A 23,140-nucleotide genomic window follows, 5' to 3' on the forward strand; every position below is an offset into this window, starting at 1 on the left:
CTGTATCTCCTCCTTTACATCTTCAAGTTGTTGTCTTTCCCTCGTGAGCTTTTCCTTCCAGTCTTTTTCCATAGGATCGGTCTGTGCTTCTGCTTCAGCCTTCAAGCTCGTCAAGTCTTCCCTTTGTCTTTTCATCAGTTCAAGACTGATATCCAATTCCTCTTTCTCCTTACTGATCTTATCTCGCCTCTCTTCCAACTGATCTTTCTCTTTCAGTACTTCATCCTTCCTGTCTTTCACTTCCTTCTTCTCTCTATCTAGTTCTTCACGCATTTTTTCCAACTCAAGCAATTTTGTATTCAGCTGGTCCTTTTCACTGTCAATTTCATCTCTAAGTCTTTTGATTTCATGACTTTCCTGCTTCAAGTTGTCCACCTTCCTTCCTATTTCTTCCCGCATTCTATCCTCTTCGTCTTTGAGTCTAGCCATCTTGTTTTCCATGTTCTCCTTTTCTCTCACCATTTCTGCCTCTTTCAATCTCAGTTCACCCATTGAGCTTTCTATCATTCCCTTGTCATTATCCATCTCTAGCAACTGTTTTTTCATGTCCGTACGTCATTTGTTCCAGATGTTCTTTCTCTTTCCTTTGGTCTTCCATGTGAGATTCTGTCTCCTCTCTCTGTCGCTGTGTCTCATTCCTCATTTGTTCCAGCTCCTCTCTCTCCTTTGTTAGCACATCCCGACTTTCTTCGATGTCTTGTTTCTCTCTTTCAATCTTGTTATTCATGAGTTCCAGTTCGTTCTGCTTTTGGTTGTTCTTTTCCATGAAACCCACCATTTCTTCTCTTTGTTTTTGAGTTTGGATAGCCAGTTCTTCAACCTTCCCCCTCTCCCGTCTTGTCTCATCCATGACCTGATTTATGTTTTCAGATTGTCTTTCTAACTCAGCTTTGATCTGATCCAGCTTTTCCTTCTCCACACGAATGTCTTGTTTGCTTTGTTCTATTTCCACCAATTGTCCCTGGGTTTCAGACTTCATCAGCTCAAACTCATCTCTTTCTTTCATGGTCAATCCCTTCTTTCTCTCAAAGGCTTCTTTTTCCTTCTGTATCTCCTCCTTTACATCTTCAAGTTGTTGTCTTTCCCTCGTGAGCTTTTCCTTCCAGTCTTTTTCCATAGGATCGGTCTGTGCTTCTGCTTCAGCCTTCAAGCTCGTCAAGTCTTCCCTTTGTCTTTTCATCAGTTCAAGACTGATATCCAATTCCTCTTTCTCCTTACTGATCTTATCTTGCCTCTCTTCCAACTGATCTTTCTCTTTCAGTACTTCATCCTTCCTGTCTTTCACTTCCTTCTTCTCTCTATCTAGTTCTTCACGCATTTTTTCCAACTCAAGCAATTTTGCATTCAGCTGGTCCTTTTCACTGTCTATTTCATCTCTAAGTCTTTTGATTTCATGACTTTCCTGCTTCAAGTTGTCCACCTTCCTTCCTATTTCTTCCCGCATTCTATCCTCTTCGTCTTTGAGTCTAGCCATCTTGTTTTCCATGTTCTCCTTTTCTCTCACCATTTCTGCCTCTTTCAATCTCAGTTCACCTATTGAGCTTTCTATCATTTCCTTGTCATTATCCATCTCTAGCAACTGTTTTTTCATGTCCGTCGTCATTTGTTCCAGATGTTCTTTCTCTTTCCTTTGGTCTTCCACCTGAGATTCTGTCTCCTCTCTCTGTCGCTGTGTCTCATTCCTCATTTGTTCCAGCTCCTCTCTCTCCTTTGTTAGCACATCCCGACTTTCTTCGATGTCTTGTTTCTCTCTTTCAATCTTGTTATTCATGAGTTCCAGTTCGTTGTGCTTTTGGTTGTTCTTTTCCATGAAACCCACCATTTCTTCTCTTTGTTTTTGAGTTTGGATAGCCAGTTCTTCAACCTTCCCCCTCTCCCGTCTTGTCTCATCCATGACCTGATTTATGTTTTCAGATCGTCTTTCTAACTCAGCTTTGATCTGATCCAGCTTTTCCTTCTCCACACGAATGTCTTGTTTGTTTTGTTCTATTTCCTCCAATTGTCCCTGGGTTTCAGACTTCATCAGCTCAAACTCATCTCTTTCTTTCATGGTCAATCCCTTCTTTCTCTCAAAGGCTTCTTTTTCCTTCTGTATCTCCTCCTTTACATCTTCAAGTTGTTGTCTTTCCCTCGTGAGCTTTTCCTTCCAGTCTTTTTCCATAGGCTCGGTCTGTGCTTCTGCTTCAGCCTTCAAGCTCGTCAAGTCTTCCCTTTGTCTTTTCATCAGTTCAAGACTGATATCCAATTCCTCTTTCTCCTTACTGATCTTATCTCGCCTCTCTTCCAACTGATCTTTCTCTTTCAGTACTTCATCCTTCCTGTCTTTCACTTCCTTCTTCTCTCTATCTAGTTCTTCACGCATTTTTTCCAACTCAAGCAATTTTGCATTCAGCTGGTCCTTTTCACTGTCAGTTTCATTTCGAAGTCTTTTGATTTCATGACTTTCCTGCTTCAAGTTGTCCATCTTCCTTCCTATTTCTTCCCACATTCTATCCTCTTCGACTTTGAGTCTAGCCATCTTATTTTCCATGTTCTCCTTTTCTCTCACCATTTCTGCCTCTTTCAATCTCAGTTCACCCATTGAGCTTTCTATCATTTCCTTGTCATTATCCATCTCTAGCAACTGTTTTTTCATGTCCGTCATCATTTGTTCGAGATGTTCTTTCTCTTTCCTTTGGTCTTCCATGTGAGATTCTGTCTCCTCTCTCTGTCGCTGTGTCTCATTCCTCATTTGTTCCAGCTCCTCTCTCTCCTTTGTTAGCACATCCCGACTTTCTTCGATGTCTTGTTTCTCTCTTTCAATCTTGTCATTCATGAGTTCCAGTTCATTCTGCTTTTGTTTGTTATTTTCCATGAAACCCACCATTTCTTCTCTTTGTTTTTGAGTTTGGATAGCCAGTTCTTCAACCTTCCTCCTCTCCCGTCTTGTCTCATCCATGACCTGATTTATGTTTTCAGATCGTCTTTCTAACTCAGCTTTGATCTGATCCAGCTTTTCCTTCTCCACACGAATGTCTTGTTTGCTTTGTTCTATTTCCTCCAATTGTCCCTGGGTTTCAGACTTCATCAGCTCAAACTCATCTCTTTCTTTCATGGTCAATCCCTTCTTTCTCTCAAAGGCTTCTTTTTCCTTCTGTATCTCCTCCTTTACATCTACAAGTTGTTGTCTTTCCCTCGTGAGCTTTTCCTTCCAGTCTTTTTCCATAGGCTCGGTCTGTGCTTCTGCTTCAGCCTTCAAGCTCGTCAAGTCTTCCCTTTGTCTTTTCATCAGTTCAAGACTGATATCCAATTCCTCTTTCTCCTTACTGATCTTATCTTGCCTCTCTTCCAACTGATCTTTCTCTTTCAGTACTTCATCCTTCCTGTCTTTCACTTCCTTCTTCTCTCTATCTAGTTCTTCACGCATTTTTTCCAACTCAAGCAATTTTGCATTCAGCTGGTCCTTTTCACTGTCAATTTCATCTCTAAGTCTTTTGATTTCATGACTTTCCTGCTTCAAGTTGTCCATCTTCCTTCCTATTTCTTCCCGCATTCCATCCTCTTCGTCTTTGAGTCTAGCCATCTTGTTTTCCATGTTCTCCTTTTCTCTCACCATTTCTGCCTCTTTCAATCTCAGTTCACCCATTGAGCTTTCTATCATTTCCTTGTCATTATCCATCTCTAGCAACTGTTTTTTCATGTCCGTCGTCATTTGTTCCAGATGTTCTTTCTCTTTCCTTTGGTCTTCCATGTGAGATTCTGTCTCCTCTCTCTGTCGCTGTGTCTCATTCCTCATTTGTTCCAGCTCCTCTCTCTCCTTTGTTAGCACATCCCGACTTTCTTCGATGTCTTGTTTCTCTCTTTCAATCTTGTTATTCATGAGTTCCAGTTCGTTCTGCTTTTGGTTGTTCTTTTCCATGAAACCCACCATTTCTTCTCTTTGTTTTTGAGTTTGGATAGCCAGTTCTTCAACCTTCCCCCTCTCCCGTCTTGTCTCATCCATGACCTGATTTATGTTTTCAGATCGTCTTTCTAACTCAGCTTTGATCTGATCCAGCTTTTCCTTCTCCACCACGAATGTCTTGTTTGCTTTGTTCTATTTCCAGCAATTGTCCCTGGGTTTCAGACTTCATCAGCTCAAACTCATCTCTTTCTTTCGTGGTCAATCCCTTCTTTCTCTCAAAGGCTTCTTTTTCCTTCTGTATCTCCTCCTTTACATCTACAAGTTGTTGTCTTTCCCTCGTGAGCTTTTCCTTCCAGTCTTTTTCCATAGGCTCGGTGTGTGCTTCTGCTTCAGCCTTCAAGCTCGTCAAGTCTTCCCTTTGTCTTTTCATCAGTTCAAGACTGATATCCAATTCCTCTTTCTCCTTACTGATCTTATCTTGCCTCTCTTCCAACTGATCTTTCTCTTTCAGTACTTCATCCTTCCTGTCTTTCACTTCCTTCTTCTCTCTATCTAGTTCTTCACGCATTTTTTCCAACTCAAGCAATTTTGCATTCAGCTGGTCCTTTTCACTGTCAATTTCATCTCTAAGTCTTTTGATTTCATGACTTTCCTGCTTCAAGTTGTCCACCTTCCTTCCTATTTCTTCCCGCATTCTATCCTCTTCGTCTTTGAGTCTAGCCATCTTGTTTTCCATGTTCTCCTTTTCTCTCACCATTTCTGCCTCTTTCAATCTCAGTTCACCCATTGAGCTTTCTATCATTTCCTTGTCATTATCCATCTCTAGCAACTGTTTTTTCATGTCCGTCGTCATTTGTTCCAGATGTTCTTTCTCTTTCCTTTGGTCTTCCATGTGAGATTCTGTCTCCTCTCTCTGTCGCTGTGTCTCATTCCTCATTTGTTCCAGCTCCTCTCTCTCCTTTGTTAGCACATCCCGACTTTCTTCGATGTCTTGTTTCTCTCTTTCAATCTTGTTATTCATGAGTTCCAGTTCGTTCTGCTTTTGGTTGTTCTTTTCCATGAAACCCACCATTTCTTCTCTTTGTTTTTGAGTTTGGATAGCCAGTTCTTCAACCTTCCCCCTCTCCCGTCTTGTCTCATCCATGACCTGATTTATGTTTTCAGATCGTCTTTCTAACTCAGCTTTGATCTGATCCAGCTTTTCCTTCTCCACACGAATGTCTTGTTTGCTTTGTTCTATTTCCACCATTTGACCCTGGGTTTCAGACTTCATCAGCTCAAACACATCTCTTTCTTTCGTGGTCAATCCCTTCTTTCTCTCAAAGGCTTCTTTTTCCTTCTGTATCTCCTCCTTTACATCTTCAAGTTGTTGTCTTTCCCTCGTGAGCTTTTCCTTCCAGTCTTTTTCCATAGGCTCGGTCTGTGCTTCTGCTTCAGCCTTCAAGCTCGTCAAGTCTTCCCTTTGTCTTTTCATCAGTTCAAGACTGATATCCAATTCCTCTTTCTCCTTACTGATCTTATCTTGCCTCTCTTCCAACTGATCTTTCTCTTTCAGTACTTCATCCTTCCTGTCTTTCACTTCCTTCTTCTCTCTATCTAGTTCTTCACGCATTTTTTCCAACTCAAGCAATTTTGCATTCAGCTGGTCCTTTTCACTGTCAATTTCATCTCTAAGTCTTTTGATTTCATGACTTTCCTGCTTCAAGTTGTCCACCTTCCTTCCTATTTCTTCCCGCATTCTATCCTCTTCGTCTTTGAGTCTAGCCATCTTGTTTTCCATGTTCTCCTTTTCTCTCACCATTTCTGCCTCTTTCAATCTCAGTTCACCTATTGAGCTTTCTATCATTTCCTTGTCATTATCCATCTCTAGCAACTGTTTTTTCATGTCCGTCGTCATTTGTTCCAGATGTTCTTTCTCTTTCCTTTGGTCTTCCATGTGAGATTCTGTCTCCTCTCTCTGTCGCTGTGTCTCATTCCTCATTTGTTCCAGCTCCTCTCTCTCCTTTGTTAGCACATCCCGACTTTCTTCGATGTCTTGTTTCTCTCTTTCAATCTTGTCATTCATGAGTTCCAGTTCGTTCTGCTTTTGTTTGATCTTTTCCATGAAACCCACCATTTCTTCTCTTTGTTTTTGAGTTTGGATAGCCAGTTCTTCAACCTTCCCCCCTCTCCCGTCTTGTCTCATCCATGACCTGATTTATGTTTTCAGATCGCCTTTCTAACTCAGCTTTGATCTGATCCAGCTTTTCCTTCTCCACACGAATGTCTTGTTTGCTTTCTTCTATTTCCTCCAATTGTCCCTGGGTTTCAGACTTCATCAGCTCAAACTCATCTCTTTCTTTCATGGTCAATCCCTTCTTTCTCTCAAAGGCTTCTTTTTCCTTCTGTATCTCCTCCTTTACATCTTCAAGTTGTTGTCTTTCCCTCGTGAGCTTTTCCTTCCAGTCTTTTTCCATAGGCTCGGTCTGTGCTTCTGCTTCAGCCTTCAAGCTCGTCAAGTCTTCCCTTTGTCTTTTCATCAGTTCAAGACTGATATCCAATTCCTCTTTCTCCTTACTGATCTTATCTTGCCTCTCTTCCAACTGATCTTTCTCTTTCAGTACTTCGTCCTTCCTGTCTTTCACTTCCTTCTTCTCTCTATCTAGTTCTTCAAGCATTTTTTCCAACTCAAGCAATTTTGAATTCAGCTGGTCCTTTTCACTGTCAATTACATCTCTAAGTCTTTTGATTTCATGAATTTCCTGCTTCACGTTGTCCATCTTCCTTCCTACTTCTTCCCGCATTCCATCCTCTTCGTCTTTGAGTCTAGCCATCTTGTTTTCCATGTTCTCCTTTTCTCTCACCATTTCTGCCTCTTTCAATCTCAGTTCACCCATTGAGCTTTCTATCATTTCCTTGTCATTATCCATCTCTAGCAACTGTTTTTTCATGTCCGTCGTCATTTGTTCCAGATGTTCTTTCTCTTTCCTTTGGTCTTCCATGTGAGATTCTGTCTCCTCTCTCTGTCGCTGTGTCTCATTCCTCATTTGTTCCAGCTCCTCTCTCTCCTTTGTTAGCACATCCCGACTGTCTTCGATGTCTTGTTTCTCTCTTTCAATCTTGTCATTCATGAGTTCCAGTTCGTTCTGCTTTTGTTTGTTCATTTCCATGAAACCCACCATTTCTTCTCTTTGTTTTTGAGTTTGGATAGCCAGTTCTTCAACCTTCCCCCTCTCCCGTCTTGTCTCATCCATGACCTGATTTATGTTTTCAGATCGCCTTTCTAACTCAGCTTTGATCTGATCCAGCTTTTCCTTCTCCACACGAATGTCTTGTTTGCTTTCTTCTATTTCCTCCAATTGTCCCTGGGTTTCAGACTTCATCAGCTCAAACTCATCTCTTTCTTTCGTGGTCAATCCCTTCTTTCTCTCAAAGGCTTCTTTTTCCTTCTGTATCTCCTCCTTTACATCTTCAAGTTGTTGTCTTTCCCTCGTGAGCTTTTCCTTCCAGTCTTTTTCCATAGGCTCGGTCTGTGCTTCTGCTTCAGCCTTCAAGCTCGTCAAGTCTTCCCTTTGTCTTTTCATCAGTTCAAGACTTATATCCAATTCCTCTTTCTCCTTACTGATCTTATCTTGCCTCTCTTCCAACTGATCTTTCTCTTTCAGTACTTCATCCTTCCTGTCTTTCACTTCCTTCTTCTCTCTATCTAGTTCTTCACGCATTTTTTCCAACTCAAGCAATTTTGCATTCAGCTGGTGCTTTTCACTGTCAATTTCATCTCTAAGTCTTTTGATTTCATGACTTTCTTGCTTCAAGTTGTCCATCTTCCTTCCTATTTCTTCCCGCATTCCATCCTCTTCGTCTTTGAGTCTAGCCATCTTGTTTTCCATGTTCTCCTTTTCTCTCACCATTTCTGCCTCTTTCAATCTCAGTTCACCCATTGAGCTTTCTATCATTTCCTTGTCATTATCCATCTCTAGCAACTGTTTTTTCATGTCCGTCGTCATTTGTTCCAGATGTTCTTTCTCTTTCCTTTGGTCTTCCATGTGAGATTCTGTCTCCTCTCTCTGTCGCTGTGTCTCATTCCTCATTTGTTCCAGCTCCTCTCTCTCCTTTGTTAGCACATCCCGACTTTCTTCGATGTCTTGTTTCTCTCTTTCAATCTTGTCATTCATGAGTTCCAGTTCGTTCTGCTTTTGTTTGTTCATTTCCATTAAACCCACCATTTCTTCTCTTTGTTTTTGAGTTTGGATAGCCAGTTCTTCAACCTTCCCCCTCTCCCTTCTTGTGTCATCCATGAGCTGATTTATGTCTTCAGACCGTCTCTGTGTTTCAAGATTTTTCTGCTCTGTGTTCTTTCTCATCCTATTCATCTCGTTTGTTATACTCTCTTCTTCTTTTTTAAGCTCGACAATCATGTTTTCTACTTTTCTCATCTCACACTTTCTCTGCTTTAGCTCATCCATATTCTGCTCTATCATTTTCTTTTTTCTGTCCAACTCACATCTCTCTTGTTCCATCTCTGTCTTTGTCTGATTAATTAGAAATGTCTCTTTAATTTGCTCTTTTTCAATCTCTTCTCTCTGATTGTTTACCTTTGTTCTGAGTTTATTCAGATCTTCTCTCTCCTTTGATAGAATGTCTTGTTTGCTGTGTATTTCCTCTTTCTGTCTTTTTATTTCAGCTCTCATCAATTCTTCTTCTATTTTACTCCTCTTTGTCTCCTCCACCAAACAATCAATTTTGTTCTTTTGTTGTTGTATTTGGATAGAAATTTGTGATGCACTTACTTTCTCCCTTTTTGTGTCTTCTATGATCATATCTAGGTCATTGGACTTTCTCTGTAACTCCAGTTTCATTTGATCAAGCTTTTCTCTCTCAACTTGTACCTTAAGCTTCTCTTGTTCCATCTTCCCATTTTCTTTCTGCGTCTCAGATCTCATCAGCTCCAAGTCCTTTTTCTCTTTTTCCGAAATGTTCCTGTTTCTTATCATGTCCTCTTTTTCTTTTTGCGTCTCACTTTTCAGATATTCAAGTTCCTTTCTTTCTCTTTTCAGGCTTTCATCCCATTCGTCTTTGTCTTCTTTCCATCCCTCTATTTTAGCATTTAAGTTCAGCAGATCTTCATTCTCCTTCTTTGTCATTTCAAGGATGGCTTCCATCTCCTCCTTACGTTTCTCTATGTAAGCTTGCTCTACTGCTAATTTCTTTCTTTCCGCCACGGTAGCCATTTTGATGTTTCCCATTTCAATTTTCTCTTTGCTAAATTTAACTTGCGTTTGTTTAAACTTATCTTTTGCTTTTTTAAAGTCCTGCATCTTTTGTTTTTTATATTGCACTTCCCTTACGATTACCTGTCTTTTTCTTTGCATCTCTGCATCCATTTGCTTGAGATTTTCTTTTTTCTTTTCTATGTCCTCAATAATTTGTCTGTCCTCTTCTCGTTGTTTTGTGATCAGGTTTTCCATCTCAGCCTTTTCCTTCTCAAACTCGGCTTTTGACTTTTCCAGGTCATACTTCTCTCTCATAATCCTTTTCTCTCTGCGTTCCAAGTCTCTTCTTTCTTTTTCAATGGCGGTTCTTAGCTCTTGTGACTCAAATGGTATCTCAGTTGTCATATCAAGATATGTTTTTTCTGTTTCATCCTGTGGTCTCTGGACCATGGCCTTCATCATTGGCATTTCCTTTTTCATTCCGTTATTTTCCTCTTTCTGTCTGTCAAGCTCAGCTTTCATAGACTCCATCATATCCTTTCCAAAGCAGAACATTGATTTGAGCTTAGAAACTTGCCTTCTGGGCACTTTACATAGAAACTACATTATGTCTTAATGAATCAATTTCACAATTTGACATTCACCCTGTGGATAACTGTAATGAGGATGGAGAGCTCCATATACATAGTTACTTAAAGTTACTTCTCTGATTCATTTTGAAATATACATTGAACAAAAATATAAAAGCAACATGCAACAATTTCAGTTCAGTTCATATAAGGAAATTAGTCAATTTAAATAAATTCATTAGGTTCTAATCTATGGATTTCACATGACTGGGAATACTGATTTGCATCTGTTGGTCAAAGATACCTTAAAAAAGTAGGGGTGTGGATCAGAAAACCAGTCAGTATCTGGTGTGACCACGATTTGCCTCATGCAGCGCGACACATCTCCTTCACATAGAGTTGATCAGGCTGTTGATTGTGGCCTGTGGAATGTTGTCCCACTCGTCCTTAATGGCTGTGCAAAGTTTCTGGATATTAGCGTAAACTGGAAAACGCTGTTGTACACGTCGATCCAGAGCATCCCAAACATGCTCAATGGGTGACATGTCTTGTGAGTATGCAGGCCATGGAAGAACTGGGACATTTTCAACTTCCAGGATTTTTTTTACAGATCCTTGCGACATGGGGCCGTGCATTATCATGCTGAAATATGAGGTGATGGTGGCGGATGAATGGCATGACAATGGGCCTCGGGATTTCGGCACGGTATCTCTGTGCATTCAAATTGCCATTGATAAAATGCAATTGTGTTTGCCTGCCCTGGATACCCTGACGAAGACAGCTTTGCTGTCGAAACATTGGTTATTAGGTTATTACATTTTTGCATCTGAGCTCTTAGAGTGTGCGGCTTTCCCTTATTTTCTTGTTTGCCTGCCCATGCCATAACCCCATCGCCACCATGGACCACTTTGTTCACAACATTGACCTCAGCAAACCGCTCACCCACACGATGCCATCTGCCATCTGTCCGGTACAGTTGAAACCGGGATTAATCCGTAAAGAGCACACTTCTCCAGCGTGCCAGTGTCCATCAACGTGAGCCTTAGCCCACTGAAGTTGGTTATGACGCCAAATTGCAGTCAAGTCAAGACCCTGGTGAGGATGACGAGCACGCAGATTAGCTTCCCTGACGCGGTTTCTGACAATTTGGGCAGAAATTCTTTGGTTGTGCAAACCCACAATTTCATCAGCTGTCCGGATGGCTGTCCAACCAACCCGCAGGTGAATAGCCAGAGGTGGAGGTCCTGGGCTGGCGTGGTTACACGTGGTCTGCGGTTGTGAGGCCGGTTGGATGTACTGCCAAATTCTCTAAAATTACGTTGGATGCGGCTTATGAGATATTAACATTCATTTATCTGGCAACAGCTCTGGTGGACATTCCTGCAGTGAGCATGCCAATTGCACGCTCCCTCAAAACTTGAGACATCTGTGGCATTGTCTTGTGTGACAAAACTGCACATTTTAGAGTGGCCTTTTATTGTCCCCAGCACAAGGTGCACCTACGTAATGATCATGCTGTTTAATCAGCTTCTTGGATTATCTTGGCAAAAGATAAATGCTCACAAACGGACGTAAACAAATCTGTGCACAACATTTGAGAGAAATACGTTTTTGTCCAACACTTCACATGTTGCGTTCATATTTTTTTTCAGTATATTTTATTGATGGCATTATAAAAAAATTGCAAGTTTCTGTTTACTTCAATTCCTGTGTTGATTTATTTTGAGTTTGGACTTGTGTAATTAGCAGAGATCAGAGATTTTTGCATGTGAATCAGAGATTTTTCCACAACAAATTTGACAACCAATCTTTGGGATGTTGGCCCTAAAAGTCTTGTAAAAAATATGTAACACAATAATTCGGTACATACCTTCACTTTCTTTGCATTGTCCTCTTTGATCATCCTTTTTTCTCTTTGTATCTCCTCCCTTGCCAGGTCTATCTCTGCAACCGCTCTCTGAATTTCATCTTTCATCTGTTCCATGTTTTCACTCTCAGTCTTTCCATCTTCCATCTTCTTTTTCAGCTCTTCCTTTTGTCTCTGTATCTTTGACTTCACCAGTTCTAACTCATCCCTCTCTCTCATGATCTTCTCCATCCTTTGCTCCAGCTCTTTTTTTCTTTTTTGTGTCTCTGTCTTCATCAGTCTGAGTTTGTCCTTTTCCCCTTTTAACTCCTCCTTGCTCTGTTCCATTTCTTCTTTCACCCTTCTTAACACCTCTCTGGTTTGTTCCACCTCTAGAATCAATCTCTGGATTACAGCATTCACTCTGTCTTTGTCACCCATCTCCATATTGCTTTCTTCCATCCTGTTTTCCATTGCCACTTTTGTTTGTCGTACCATTTCTCTGGTTCGCTCTACCTCTTGGATTAATCTCTGTATCTCATCTTTCATCTGTTCCTTCTCATCAATATCTCTAAAGCTCTCTTCCAGACAAATCTCCAGTTCCTCTTTTGCTCTTTCTATTTCAGCCTTCGACTGTTCAATTGCATCTCTCTCCCTTTTGGTCTCTTCCCTTCTTTGTTCCATCTCTTCTTCAGCTCTCTCTATTTCTTCCTTCATCTTTTCCATTTCTTCCTTTTTTCTCATAGTCTTTCTCATCATCTGTTCAAGGTCCTTTTTCTTCCTTTGCATCTCAGTCTTCACTAGTTCCATCTCTCCAATCTCTCTCTTGGCCTTTTGCATCATGCTCTCAATCTCTTGTCTCTGTCTCTGAATATCTTCCCTCACACTTTTCAACTCATCCATTTCTGTCTTTGCTTGTTGCATTTTGTTTTCAATTTCCTCTTTCTGCTTCTGTATCTCAGATTTGATCCTTTCCATCTCATCTTTCTCACTCTTTGTTTTTGTCATCTTGTTTTCAATGTCCTCTTTCTGTCTTTGTATTTCAGCCTTCGTCTGTTCCAGCTGGTCCATCTCTCTCTTTGTCTTCTCCATCCTTGCTTCAATCTCATCTCTCTGTCTCTCTAGGTCAAATTTAATTGTTTCAATCTGGTTAAGCTCTTTCTTAATTTCCTCCATTCTCTTATTCAACTCCACATTTTCTCTCTGCAGTTTGGCTCTCTCTTCCTGTTCGTCCCTCTGTACATCGTCCCAGAGTTTTTCCATCTCTTCTTTTACTCTGTTTAGCTCATACTTGACCTTTTCATAGGGTTCTTTCTCTCTTATTGTTTCTTCCCTTATTCTCTCCAAAAGTTCTTTTTCTCTCTGAATTTCATCTTTCACCTGTTCCATCACATCTCTGGCTTGCTTTGTCCTCTCAATGGATCTTGTCATTTCCTCGTGCTGGGTCTGTATTTCAACCTTCATCCGTTCAATTTCGTCTCTCTCTAGACTTGTGGCATCCCTGCCTTGTTTTAACTCCCTCTCTATTTTCTTCTTGGTTCTCTCTATCTCCTCCCTATCTCTCTGCATTTCAGCTCTCAGTTCAAGCTCTTCCTTGACAGCTTCATCCTTCTTTTTCTCAAACTCCTGCTTTTTCTTCAGGGTCTCACACCGAAGCAATTCCAAGTCGTCTCTTTCTCTTGTGATTTCATGGATTTGTCTTTTCAATATGGCCCTTTCTGACAAAACCTCCGTTTTAATTTGCTCAAGCATCTCCCTCTCTTGCTTTGTTTCATCCATCTTTTTTTGTAAGTCCCCTTTTTCGTTCTGAAGCTGTATTTCTTTGGAATCTTTAGCTCTCTGTATCTCATCTCTTATTTTCTCCAACATTTCTCTTTCTCTTTGGATTTCAGCTCGTTGTTCATATCTCTGTTTCTCAATTTCATCTTTCATCTGTTCCATGTTTTCACTCTCAGTCTTTCCATCTTCCATCTTCTGTGTCAGCTCTTCATTTTGTCTCTGTATCTTTGACTTCACCAGTTCTAACTCATCCCTCTCTCGCATGATCTTCTCCATCCTTTGCTCCAGCTCTTTTTTTCTTTTTTGTGTCTCCGTCTTCATCAGTCTGAGTTTGTCCTTTTCCCCTTTTAACTCCTCCTTGCTCTGTTCCATTTCTTCTTTCACCCTTCTTAACACCTCTCTGGTTTGTTCCACCTCTAGAATCAATCTCTGGCTTTCAGCATTCACTCTGTCTTTGTCACCCATCTCCATATTGCTTTCTTCCTTTATCCTCTCCAAAAGTTCTTTTTCTCTCTGAATTTCATCTTTCACCTGTTCCATCACATCTCTGGCTTGCTTTGTCCTCTCAATGGATCTTGTCATTTCCTCGTGCTGGGTCTGTATTTCAACCTTCATCCGTTCAATTTCGTCTCTCTCTAGACTTGTGGCATCCCTGCCTTGTTTTAACTCCCTCTCTATTTTCTTCTTGGTTCTCTCTATCTCCTCCCTATCTCTCTGCATTTCAGCTCTCAGTTCAAGCTCTTCCTTGACAGCTTCATCCTTCTTTTTCTCAAACTCCTGCTTTTTCTTCAGGGTCTCACACCGAAGCAATTCCAAGTCGTCTCCTTCTCTTGCTGTTTCATGGATTTGTCTTTTCAATATGGCCCTTTCTGACAAAACCTCAGTTTTAATTTGCTCAAGCATCTCCCTCTCCTGCTTTGTTTCATCCATCTTCTTTTGTAAGTCCCCTTTTTCGTTCTGAAGCTGTATTTCTTTGGAATCTTTAGCTCTCTGTATCTCATCTCTTATTTTCTCCAACATTTCTCTTTCTCTTTGGATTTCAGCTCGTTGTTCATATCTCTGTTTCTCAATTTCATCTTTCATCTGTTCCATGTTTTCACTCTCAGTCTTTCCATCTTCCATCTTCTTTTTCAGCTCTTCATTTTGTCTCTGTATCTTTGACTTCACCAGTTCTAACTCATCCCTCTCTCGCATGATCTTCTCCATCCTTTGCTCCAGCTCTTTTTTTCTTTTTTGTGTCTCTGTCTTCATCAGTCTGAGTTCGTCCTTTTCCCCTTTTAACTCCTCCTTGCTCTGTTCCATTTCTTCTTTCACCCTTCTTAACACCTCTCTGGTTTGTTCCACCTCTAGAATCAATCTCTGGATTACAGCATTCACTCTGTCTTTGTCACCCATCTCCATATTGCTTTCTTCCATCCTGTTTTCCATTGCCACTTTTGTTTGTCGTACCATTTCTCTGGTTCGCTCTACCTCTTGGATTAATCTCTGTATCTCATCTTTCATCTGTTCCTTCTCATCAATATCTCTAAAGCTCTCTTCCAGACAAATCTCCAGTTCCTCTTTTGCTCTTTCTATTTCAGCCTTCGACTGTTCAATTGCATCTCTCTCCCTTTTGGTCTCTTCCCTTCTTTGTTCCATCTCTTCTTCAGCTCTCTCTATTTCTTCCTTCATCTTTTCCATTTCTTCCTTTTTCTCATAGTCTTTCTCATCATCTGTTCAAGGTCCTTTTTCTTCCTTTGCATCTCAGTCTTCACTAGTTCCATCTCTCCAATCTCTCTCTTGGCCTTTTGCATCATGCTCTCAATCTCTTGTCTCTGTCTCTGAATATCTTCCCTCACACTTTTCAACTCATCCATTTCTGTCTTTGCTTGTTGCATTTTGTTTTCAATTTCCTCTTTCTGCTTCTGTATCTCAGATTTGATCCTTTCCATCTCATCTTTCTCACTCTTTGTTTTTGTCATCTTGTTTTCAATGTCCTCTTTCTGTCTTTGTATTTCAGCCTTCGTCTGTTCCAGCTGGTCCATCTCTCTCTTTGTCTTCTCCATCCTTGCTTCAATCTCATCTCTCTGTCTCTCTAGGTCAAATTTAATTGTTTCAATCTGGTTAAGCTCTTTCTTAATTTCCTCCATTCTCTTATTCAACTCCACATTTTCTCTCTGCAGTTTGGCTCTCTCTTCCTGTTCGTCCCTCTGTACATCGTCCCAGAGTTTTTCCATCTCTTCTTTTACTCTGTTTAGCTCATACTTGACCTTTTCATAGGGTTCTTTCTCTCTTATTGTTTCTTCCCTTATTCTCTCCAAAAGTTCTTTTTCTCTCTGAATTTCATCTTTCACCTGTTCCATCACATCTCTGGCTTGCTTTGTCCTCTCAATGGATCTTGTCATTTCCTCGTGCTGGGTCTGTATTTCAACCTTCATCCGTTCAATTTCGTCTCTCTCTAGACTTGTGGCATCCCTGCCTTGTTTTAACTCCCTCTCTATTTTCTTCTTGGTTCTCTCTATCTCCTCCCTATCTCTCTGCATTTCAGCTCTCAGTTCAAGCTCTTCCTTGACAGCTTCATCCTTCTTTTTCTCAAACTCCTGCTTTTTCTTCAGGGTCTCACACCGAAGCAATTCCAAGTCGTCTCCTTCTCTTGCTGTTTCATGGATTTGTCTTTTCAATATGGCCCTTTCTGACAAAACCTCAGTTTTAATTTGCTCAAGCATCTCCCTCTCCTGCTTTGTTTCATCCATCTTCTTTTGTAAGTCCCCTTTTTCGTTCTGAAGCTGTATTTCTTCGGAATCTTCTTTAGCTCTCTGTATCTCATCTCTTATTTTCTCCAACATTTCTCTTTCTCTTTGGATTTCAGCTCGTTGTTCAAGCTCTTCTTTCACTGCTTCATATCTCTGTTTCTCAATTTCATCTTTTAGTCTTCCAGCCTCATCTCTTTGCTTTTTCAGCTGGGACTCCACTTTTTGTACGACCACCTTTGCCTGATCCACCTCATATTTTGCTCTGTTTGCCTCCTTCACACGGTTCTTTATTTCTGTCATCTGTTTTTGGAGTTCAGCCTTCATCTCTACGATCTCTTCCTTCTCTTGCTTTATGACTTGCTTGCTCCTCTGGATGTCTTCCCTTTCTTCCTGAAGTTTACGCTCTATTTCCTTTAAGTTCTCATTCTTTATTTTGGCCTCGTCTGATATTTTCTCTGCAATGTTTTTCTCGTCTTTTACACTGGCTTTAATTTTTTCTAGGTCTTCTCTTTCTCGTTGCGTTTCCACCTTGTTTCTTTCTATCTCCTCTTGCACTTCCTGTTTTTCCTCCTTCAACCTTTCAAGTGTTTCCTTCTCTTGCTGTGCTCTTGCTCTCTGTTCCATCTCTTCTTTCTCTGTTTCACACCATTTCCTTTCCATTTCCTCTTTCAATTGAATTATCTCATACTTAACCTCTTCATAATATTCTCTCTCTTTCTCTGTCTTTTCCCTTCTACTCTCCAAATCTTCTCGTTGTCTCTGTATCTCTGCTTTCATTTCTTCAATTTTGTCTTTTGCTTGTTGTGTCTCTTTAACTTTATCTTCTATATCTTCTATCTGTCTCTGTATATTAACTTTCATCTGCTCCATTTGCTCCTTTTCTCTTTTTGTGATCTCCCTGCTTTGCTCATTCTCCTCTTTCATTCTCAATGTTTCAAAATTAATCCTCTCCAATTCTTGTCTCTCTCTCATTGTCTCTTGCTTTTTCCTCTCCACGTTGTATTTTTCCTTCTGAATTTCAGCTCTCAATTGTTTGATCCCATCTCTCTGTCGCTTTACTTCTTCACTCCACTTTTTGGCTTCCTCTCTCTCTCGGTTTTCTCTTATTTTTTCAATGTCCTTGGCTTTCTGCATTTCAGACTTTAGCATTTCCACTTCTTCCCTCTGTCTCTGTATTTCAGCTCTCTGCTCCAGCTCCTCCTTGACAGTCTCATACCTTCTTTTTTCTATTTCCTCCTTCACTCTTCTGGTGTCATCTTTTTGTTTCTCCAGTGCTTCTTTCGTTCTCTGTATCTCTGCTTTTACGTTTTCCATTCTGTCATTTTCTTGCTTTGTCTCCTCAATTTTTCTCTCAATCTTTTCCACTTGTCTCTGCAGTTCAGCTTCCCTCTGTTCCATTTTATCATTCTCTCGCTTTGCTTCCTCTCTGTTTTGCTCAATCTCCTCTTTGTCCATTTGAATCGCATACTTGATCTGCTCCAACTCCTTTTGTTTTCTTAATGTTTCTTGTTTGTCCTTCTCAAGTGAATCTTTTTCTAGAAGAATCTCTGCTTTAATTTTGTTGACCAGGTCCTTCTCTTGCTTCGTCTTCTCCCTGTTTTGATCAACCTCCTCTTTAGCTCTCTGCAGCTCAGCTTTTACATTTGCAAGTTCCTCTTTCTCTTGCTGGATCCTAACTCTCTGCTCAAGCTCTTCTTTTTCAGTTTCATACCACCTTCGATCCATCTCTTCTTTTACTTTGTTTATCTCACATTTAATCTGCTCAAATTGTTCTTTTTGTCTTTTAATGTCATCTCTTTTTGTCTCCAGCTGACCTTGCTCCCTGTGTACATCGGCCTTCATCGCTTCCATTTTTTCTTTTACTTGATTGGTTTCTGCAATTCTTATTTCCATGTCCTCTATCTGTCCCTGAATGTCAGCCTTTATCTGTTCCATTTTCTCCTGCTCTTGTTTTGTTGTTTCCTTGCAGTGCTCCATCTCCTCTTTTGCTCTCAATGTCTCATACTTGATCAATTCCAAACTCTGTCTCTCGTTAATGGTCTCGTTGTGTCTTCTCTCCAGAATGTCTTTCTCTGTTTGGACATCAGCCCACATTTGTCGTATTCTGTCTTTCTCTACATTTATTTCCTCCATGTTCTGTTTCAGTTTTTCATTCACATTCTGTATCTCCATCCTCATCAGCTCCATCTTTGTGTTTTGCTCTTGTTTCTCAGCCATTAGCCTTTCTATTTCATCTTGTTGTTGCTTAATCTTTGCTTTCATGTAGTTAGTTTCATTTCTCTCCATTCTTGACCCCTCCCAAAGTTTTTCAATCTCCTCAATTGCTTGCATTGTTTCTTGTCTTCGTCTCTTAAGAGATTCCTTTTTTGTCTGTATGCCAAGTTTTGGTGTTGTCTTATCCTCTAATATTGTGGTATCTCCATACCTTTGATCCAATCCTGTCTGTGTCATCTTACTGTTTCGTTGTCTCTGCTCTGTTGTGGGTGAGGAAGAGCAATACATCAGAGTTTTCTTAAAGCAAACCAGTGAGCATAGCATTTATAAAAAGGTGAGCACTTTTTCAGATAAAGAACACCTGGCCATACTTTAAAGCAGCCTTTCTTAAAGGTGCTACATGTAGAATGTCTCACCCATGTGGAAGCTAGATGAATTGCAACAACAACTAGGCATTTCAAATATCCCCCCGTGCATACTGTTATCCTGTAACATGGTAGAGAAGTGACCAAAAGCGGACATGCAAAAATGTACGTTATTTTGTTTTGGGGGGGGACATATTGAGGTCTCAACTTACTGAGGTCTCAACCTTGAGGTCTCAACCTTAGAATATAAGGTACAATTTCGAAATATGGTTGTGCATGAGAAGTCTTTCTCTTGTTATAGCAGTCACTGACAGTCACTCAATTAGCCATGTCAGCTAACAATTTTTTGATTCCTAAGTTAATCTAGCCAGCTATCGAAACTTGTAGTACTCATGGCCGAATACTGACTAGGCACACAGGGCAGGTGACCAAGGGCCCTGACCTCCAGGGGGTCCCCCATTGATTTTGTTTGTCACTCTCATTCAGATATAATATTACATGGTATAAGTCATGGAAAAATGTGTAGAATTGTAGGAAATTATCCAGGGGCTGGAACCAAAATAATTTTCCTATCGTTTCATTCTGACAAGGAACCAGTATTTGTGAAATTGACATTGTTTTTACATTTAGCTCATTATATTATTCCACCAATCAGTGCAGATAGAGCAGCTTTCTATGGACGGGCAAGGTAGTTCTTCACATGCTTGATGGACAGACAAGTGTAGGGCGCGAGATGTAACTGAAATGGTTGAGGCTTGGCTTGAAGCGCTGGGCATCATGATTTGACGTGCATTATAATGTGTTTAGGGTATCAGTAGGCCTATCATTACTTCACTGAATTATATAATTATATACTAGCTAGATACCTACGGAGGAGCAGCTAATATGGAGGAACTTTGAATGTCTGAGAGTTGGCTCAACGCTAAGGCTAGATCAACGCCCTGGACCAGAGATAGCTAACAAGTTGGTGTATCCAGCAACACTGGAATTCAAAACACGTCTTACCTTTTTGTAAGTAATAAATCCACTGTGAAACGTGATAACTATAGTATCCTTAACTAGCCTAGAAAACTAGTAGGCAGACGGTTCTAAGTGACAGAATGAGTGCTTTGTTTAGGTGCTTTAATTGCGTTTTTTGAGGGACTGAAAAAAAATGCTTGGAACATTATTAACCAGTTCCTATGCTTTTAAAATAATGTTTCTGTTCCGGAACACTAGAGATCACTTTCATGCCCGGTTCTGTTTCCGTTCCTCGAAAATGTTTACTATTTTCCGGTTTTAGGTTCTGTTCCTTGAACCGGTTCCAACCCCTGTTTAAAGCTGAAAAGATTTCTCTACACCCTATGGCAAAATGGGTAGAATTGCAGGAGATTAGCTGTAAAACAGCAACAAAAAAATATCACTGACCCATGGCAAAATTTGTAGAATTGCATGAAATTTGTATTTACATTTCAGAAATTTCAGAAACGTTCTTTAAAACAGCGATATTATCTTTACACCTCATGATAAAAAGTTTAGAATTACAGGAAATGAACTTTAAAACTAAAAAAAACTATCTCCGCCGTCAACAAAATCTTGCTCGTCTTGATAAAAAAAACAGTGTTGTTCGTTTAATAACAACTTTATGGCAGATACATTTATGGTGAAGAGCATGTCTAGAATGTTCCAACACTTTTATAATAAGGTGGACCGAAGATTATAAATATGAATTCATCTTACCTAGCTTGTCCATGAGTTCAGGCTCTTTCCGTCTCAATATCAGATGGAATGCAAGTTTGGTTTGGGGTGTCTCTCTCTCTACGGCTTCAAACAGAGCCCTCATCTGGTCTTGTGTGGTCTGGGCTGCACGGACGCTGTGTGCCAGCTCTTCTGGGATAAGATGTTGTGAGATCACAGCGTCTGCTATGGGCCCAGATAATCTCACCTGCGCAATGATCTGCTCTCTGAACTCCTCCAAGAAGTCCCCCACTAGGATTTAATAAATTAATATCAATGAGTTGCTGAATGTATTAATTATCATGTAGCTTAATTTGAAGTATAACTGGCTAAGATTTTTGTAAGATTCTATAACATTTTATATAGTTACAGGTGACTCCTGATAAGTACAAACTGAATAAATTGTAATTTTTACTTGTTCTAGATGTCAATATTTTATGATTCAATGCACACACATGCCAAGGGTGAAATGTCAATCAAAAAACACATATCGAAAGATGTCACAAAATAGAATTATAGTTTCATTTTTAATCATTGAAAATAATATAATACTATAATTTATCACTCACTAGAAAATGATGGCTGAATGATTATATATATATAAATCATAATAAGAACTCAATCCTGAAGAGCAAAAGGGTATATACTGTTTTGCAGAACGCAAGATGTACCGTGGTTTCTTGATTTTGCCATGTTTGCCTCTTCCAATGTTCCTTAGGGGGCTGCTGTCTATGAGATCACTGGCCTGGTTGAAATGGATAAGGTGGCTTTATGTTATCAAACTCAGTTTGAACACGCACGCACGCAGGCAGGCACACGCGCACATGCGCGCGTGCATACACACCAAATATTTATACTCATATAGACATAAGTATGATTCACAAAAAAATATCACGACAAGATGAGAAATAGGTTTCAAATTTCACATTTACAAAACATATCGATATGCCAACAAATAACACCTTTAGAGACCTTGCGTTTTCGTCTGTTTCTTATTTTCAAATAACAACTTTCTCACTTCTGTCCTCCCTACTGTATGTCCCTGAATTTTCTCTGTAAGGTTTTGGTTCCGGTTTTTTTTGTAGTACACATTTTTTATAGAACATAATATCTAATATATTGGTGTATTGGTAGATAATCTACAGTATGTCATATCAGAGGAGTTGGGGAAAAAGCAGAAGACACTTTTCCATCTAGAATGTACCAATAAAGTATATAGTATCTTATCTGAGTCAGTTATTAAAACAACATCTCACCTTAGTACTCACCTACCTGTGAGTAGAATTTATTCCGTTTGCTTGTCCGATGTGGTGTTGGTGTAGGTTTTGCAGTCATACCAGATCAGTAGAGAAAGCAAATAGGCAGAGGTTTCATAAACATTTGATATCTTCTCTTTCCACACCATTGGTGTCCACTTAATTTGAATGTGGATAAATGTAACAGAAAGTGAGCTTCCATTTGATTGGTTGGAAGGCAACACAGGGGTGGTAAAATATCTTAATATGCATCTTGCCCTTAGTCTGGCCCTCTCTGATAAGGGTGGGGTCCTGATAAGGGTGGGTGCCAGACAACCCGAAGTCCCCAACCCAGAACTTGCAAAATAATCATGTGAACACACCAGTGGCGATTTTAGCATGTAAATCTTGGTGGGACAAACTCAACATTTGTTTTTTAGATGCATGCCAGCAAAGCCACAACACAACAATAAACATTAAAATTAATTGCACTAGAACGGTGAACAACAGTGCACACAAACTGTTAGGGCAATACATAAAGCTGTCTTTCTTTTCAGCACCATAGAGTGAAACCTTACCACTATTACATCTGGCTATCAGCAGAGCCCTGTCTGGCAGCGAAACAGTTCATTCAGCCTCATTTACTGCCTTTTAAAAAAACATAACTTATATGGCTGACTTGCTTAAAAATGTGGTTTCTACTGACAATTGAGATGTACAGACTATGGCATAAGGGGACGACGAGCAGATAAGAGGCAATATCTGTAATTTCAATTAAGACATTAATGAGCGATCTAAGACGGATGTAGTCAATATACAGTTGAAGTCGGAAGTTTACATACACTTAGGTTGGAGTCATTAAAACTCGTTTTTCAACCACTCCACAAATGTCTTGTTAACAAACTATAGTTTTGGCAAGTCGGTTAGGACATCTACTTTGTGCATGACACAAGTCATTTTTCCAACAATTGTTTACTGACAGATTATTTAACTTATAATTCACTGTATCACAATTCCAGCGGGTCAGAAGTTTACATACACTAAGTTGACTGTGCCTTTAAACAGCTTGTAAAATTCCAGAAAATTATGTCATGGCTTTAGAAGCTTCTGTTAGGAGAATTGACATAATTTGATTCAATTGGAGGTGTACCTATGGATGTTTTTCAAGGCCTACCTTCAAACTCAGTGCCTCTTTGCTTGACATCATGGGAAAATCAACAGAAATCAGCCAAGACCTCAGAAATAGAATTGTAGACCTCCACAAGTCTGGTTCATCCTTGTGAGCAATTTCCAAATGCCTGAAGGTACCACGTTCATCTGTACAAACAATAGTACTCAAGTATAAACACCATGGGACCACACAGCCGTCACACCGCTCAGAAAGGAGATGCGTTCTGTCTCCTAGAGATGAACGTACTTTGGTGCGAAAAGTACAAATCAATCCCAGAACAACCTGTTTCCTTGTACCTGGAGGAAACAGGTACAAAAGTATCTATATCCACAGTAAAACGAGTCCTATATCGACATAAACTGAAAGAAGCCACCGCTCCAAAACCTCCATAGAAAATCCAGACTACGGTTTGCAATTGCACATGGGGACAAATATCGT

The 23,140-nt window shown here is 40.1% G+C and overlaps 4 protein-coding genes across 4 annotated transcripts; all 4 read right to left on the reverse strand.

Moving 5' to 3' along the window:
- Window positions 1-219: 219 nt before the first annotated feature.
- LOC123726609 (trichohyalin-like) lies at window positions 220-3,982 on the reverse strand. The gene has a single exon (XM_045693754.1). The coding sequence runs from the start codon at window positions 3,980-3,982 to the stop codon at window positions 518-520; it is 3,465 nt and encodes a 1,154-aa protein (XP_045549710.1). The 3' UTR covers window positions 220-517.
- Window positions 3,635-6,031, reverse strand: LOC123726612 (trichohyalin). Its single transcript, XM_045693757.1, has one exon. It carries the CDS (start codon window positions 5,997-5,999, stop codon window positions 4,017-4,019), a length of 1,983 nt encoding a protein of 660 aa, XP_045549713.1. The 5' UTR covers window positions 6,000-6,031; the 3' UTR covers window positions 3,635-4,016.
- Window positions 5,487-14,907, reverse strand: LOC106596609 (trichohyalin). Its single transcript, XM_014187881.2, has 2 exons — window positions 11,515-14,907; window positions 5,487-9,612 (listed from the first exon to the last, which is right to left on the reverse strand). The coding sequence occupies exons 1-2, from the start codon at window positions 14,905-14,907 to the stop codon at window positions 6,037-6,039; spliced, it is 6,969 nt and encodes a 2,322-aa protein (XP_014043356.2). The 3' UTR covers window positions 5,487-6,036.
- On the reverse strand, window positions 14,224-18,218 carry LOC106570020 (trichohyalin). Its single transcript, XM_014141907.2, has one exon. The coding sequence runs from the start codon at window positions 18,216-18,218 to the stop codon at window positions 14,937-14,939; it is 3,282 nt and encodes a 1,093-aa protein (XP_013997382.2). The 3' UTR covers window positions 14,224-14,936.
- Between the last annotated feature and the right edge of the window lie 4,922 nt (window positions 18,219-23,140).

Source organism: Salmo salar, chromosome ssa14, assembly GCF_905237065.1.
Source record: "Salmo salar chromosome ssa14, Ssal_v3.1, whole genome shotgun sequence".
Lineage (NCBI taxonomy): Eukaryota > Metazoa > Chordata > Actinopteri > Salmoniformes > Salmonidae > Salmo > Salmo salar.

What these genes read in the sequence shown, in the direction of transcription:
- LOC106570020 (XM_014141907.2), bottom strand. Translation starts at nt 18,218, where the DNA reads ATGGCTGAGAAACAAGAGCAAAACACAAAGATGGAGCTGATGAGGATG.
- LOC123726609 (XM_045693754.1), bottom strand. Translation starts at nt 3,982, where the DNA reads ATGGATGAGACAAGACGGGAGAGGGGGAAGGTTGAAGAACTGGCTATC.
- LOC123726612 (XM_045693757.1), bottom strand. Translation starts at nt 5,999, where the DNA reads ATGGTGGGTTTCATGGAAAAGATCAAACAAAAGCAGAACGAACTGGAA.
- LOC106596609 (XM_014187881.2), bottom strand. Translation starts at nt 14,907, where the DNA reads ATGGAACAAAGAAGGGAAGAGACCAAAAGGGAGAGAGATGCAATTGAA. An exon ending in ACAATGCAAAGAAAGTGAAG is followed by an intron (nt 9,613 to 11,514) that starts GTATGTACCGAA and finishes TGCTTTGGAAAG; the next exon opens with GATATGATGGAGTCTATGAA.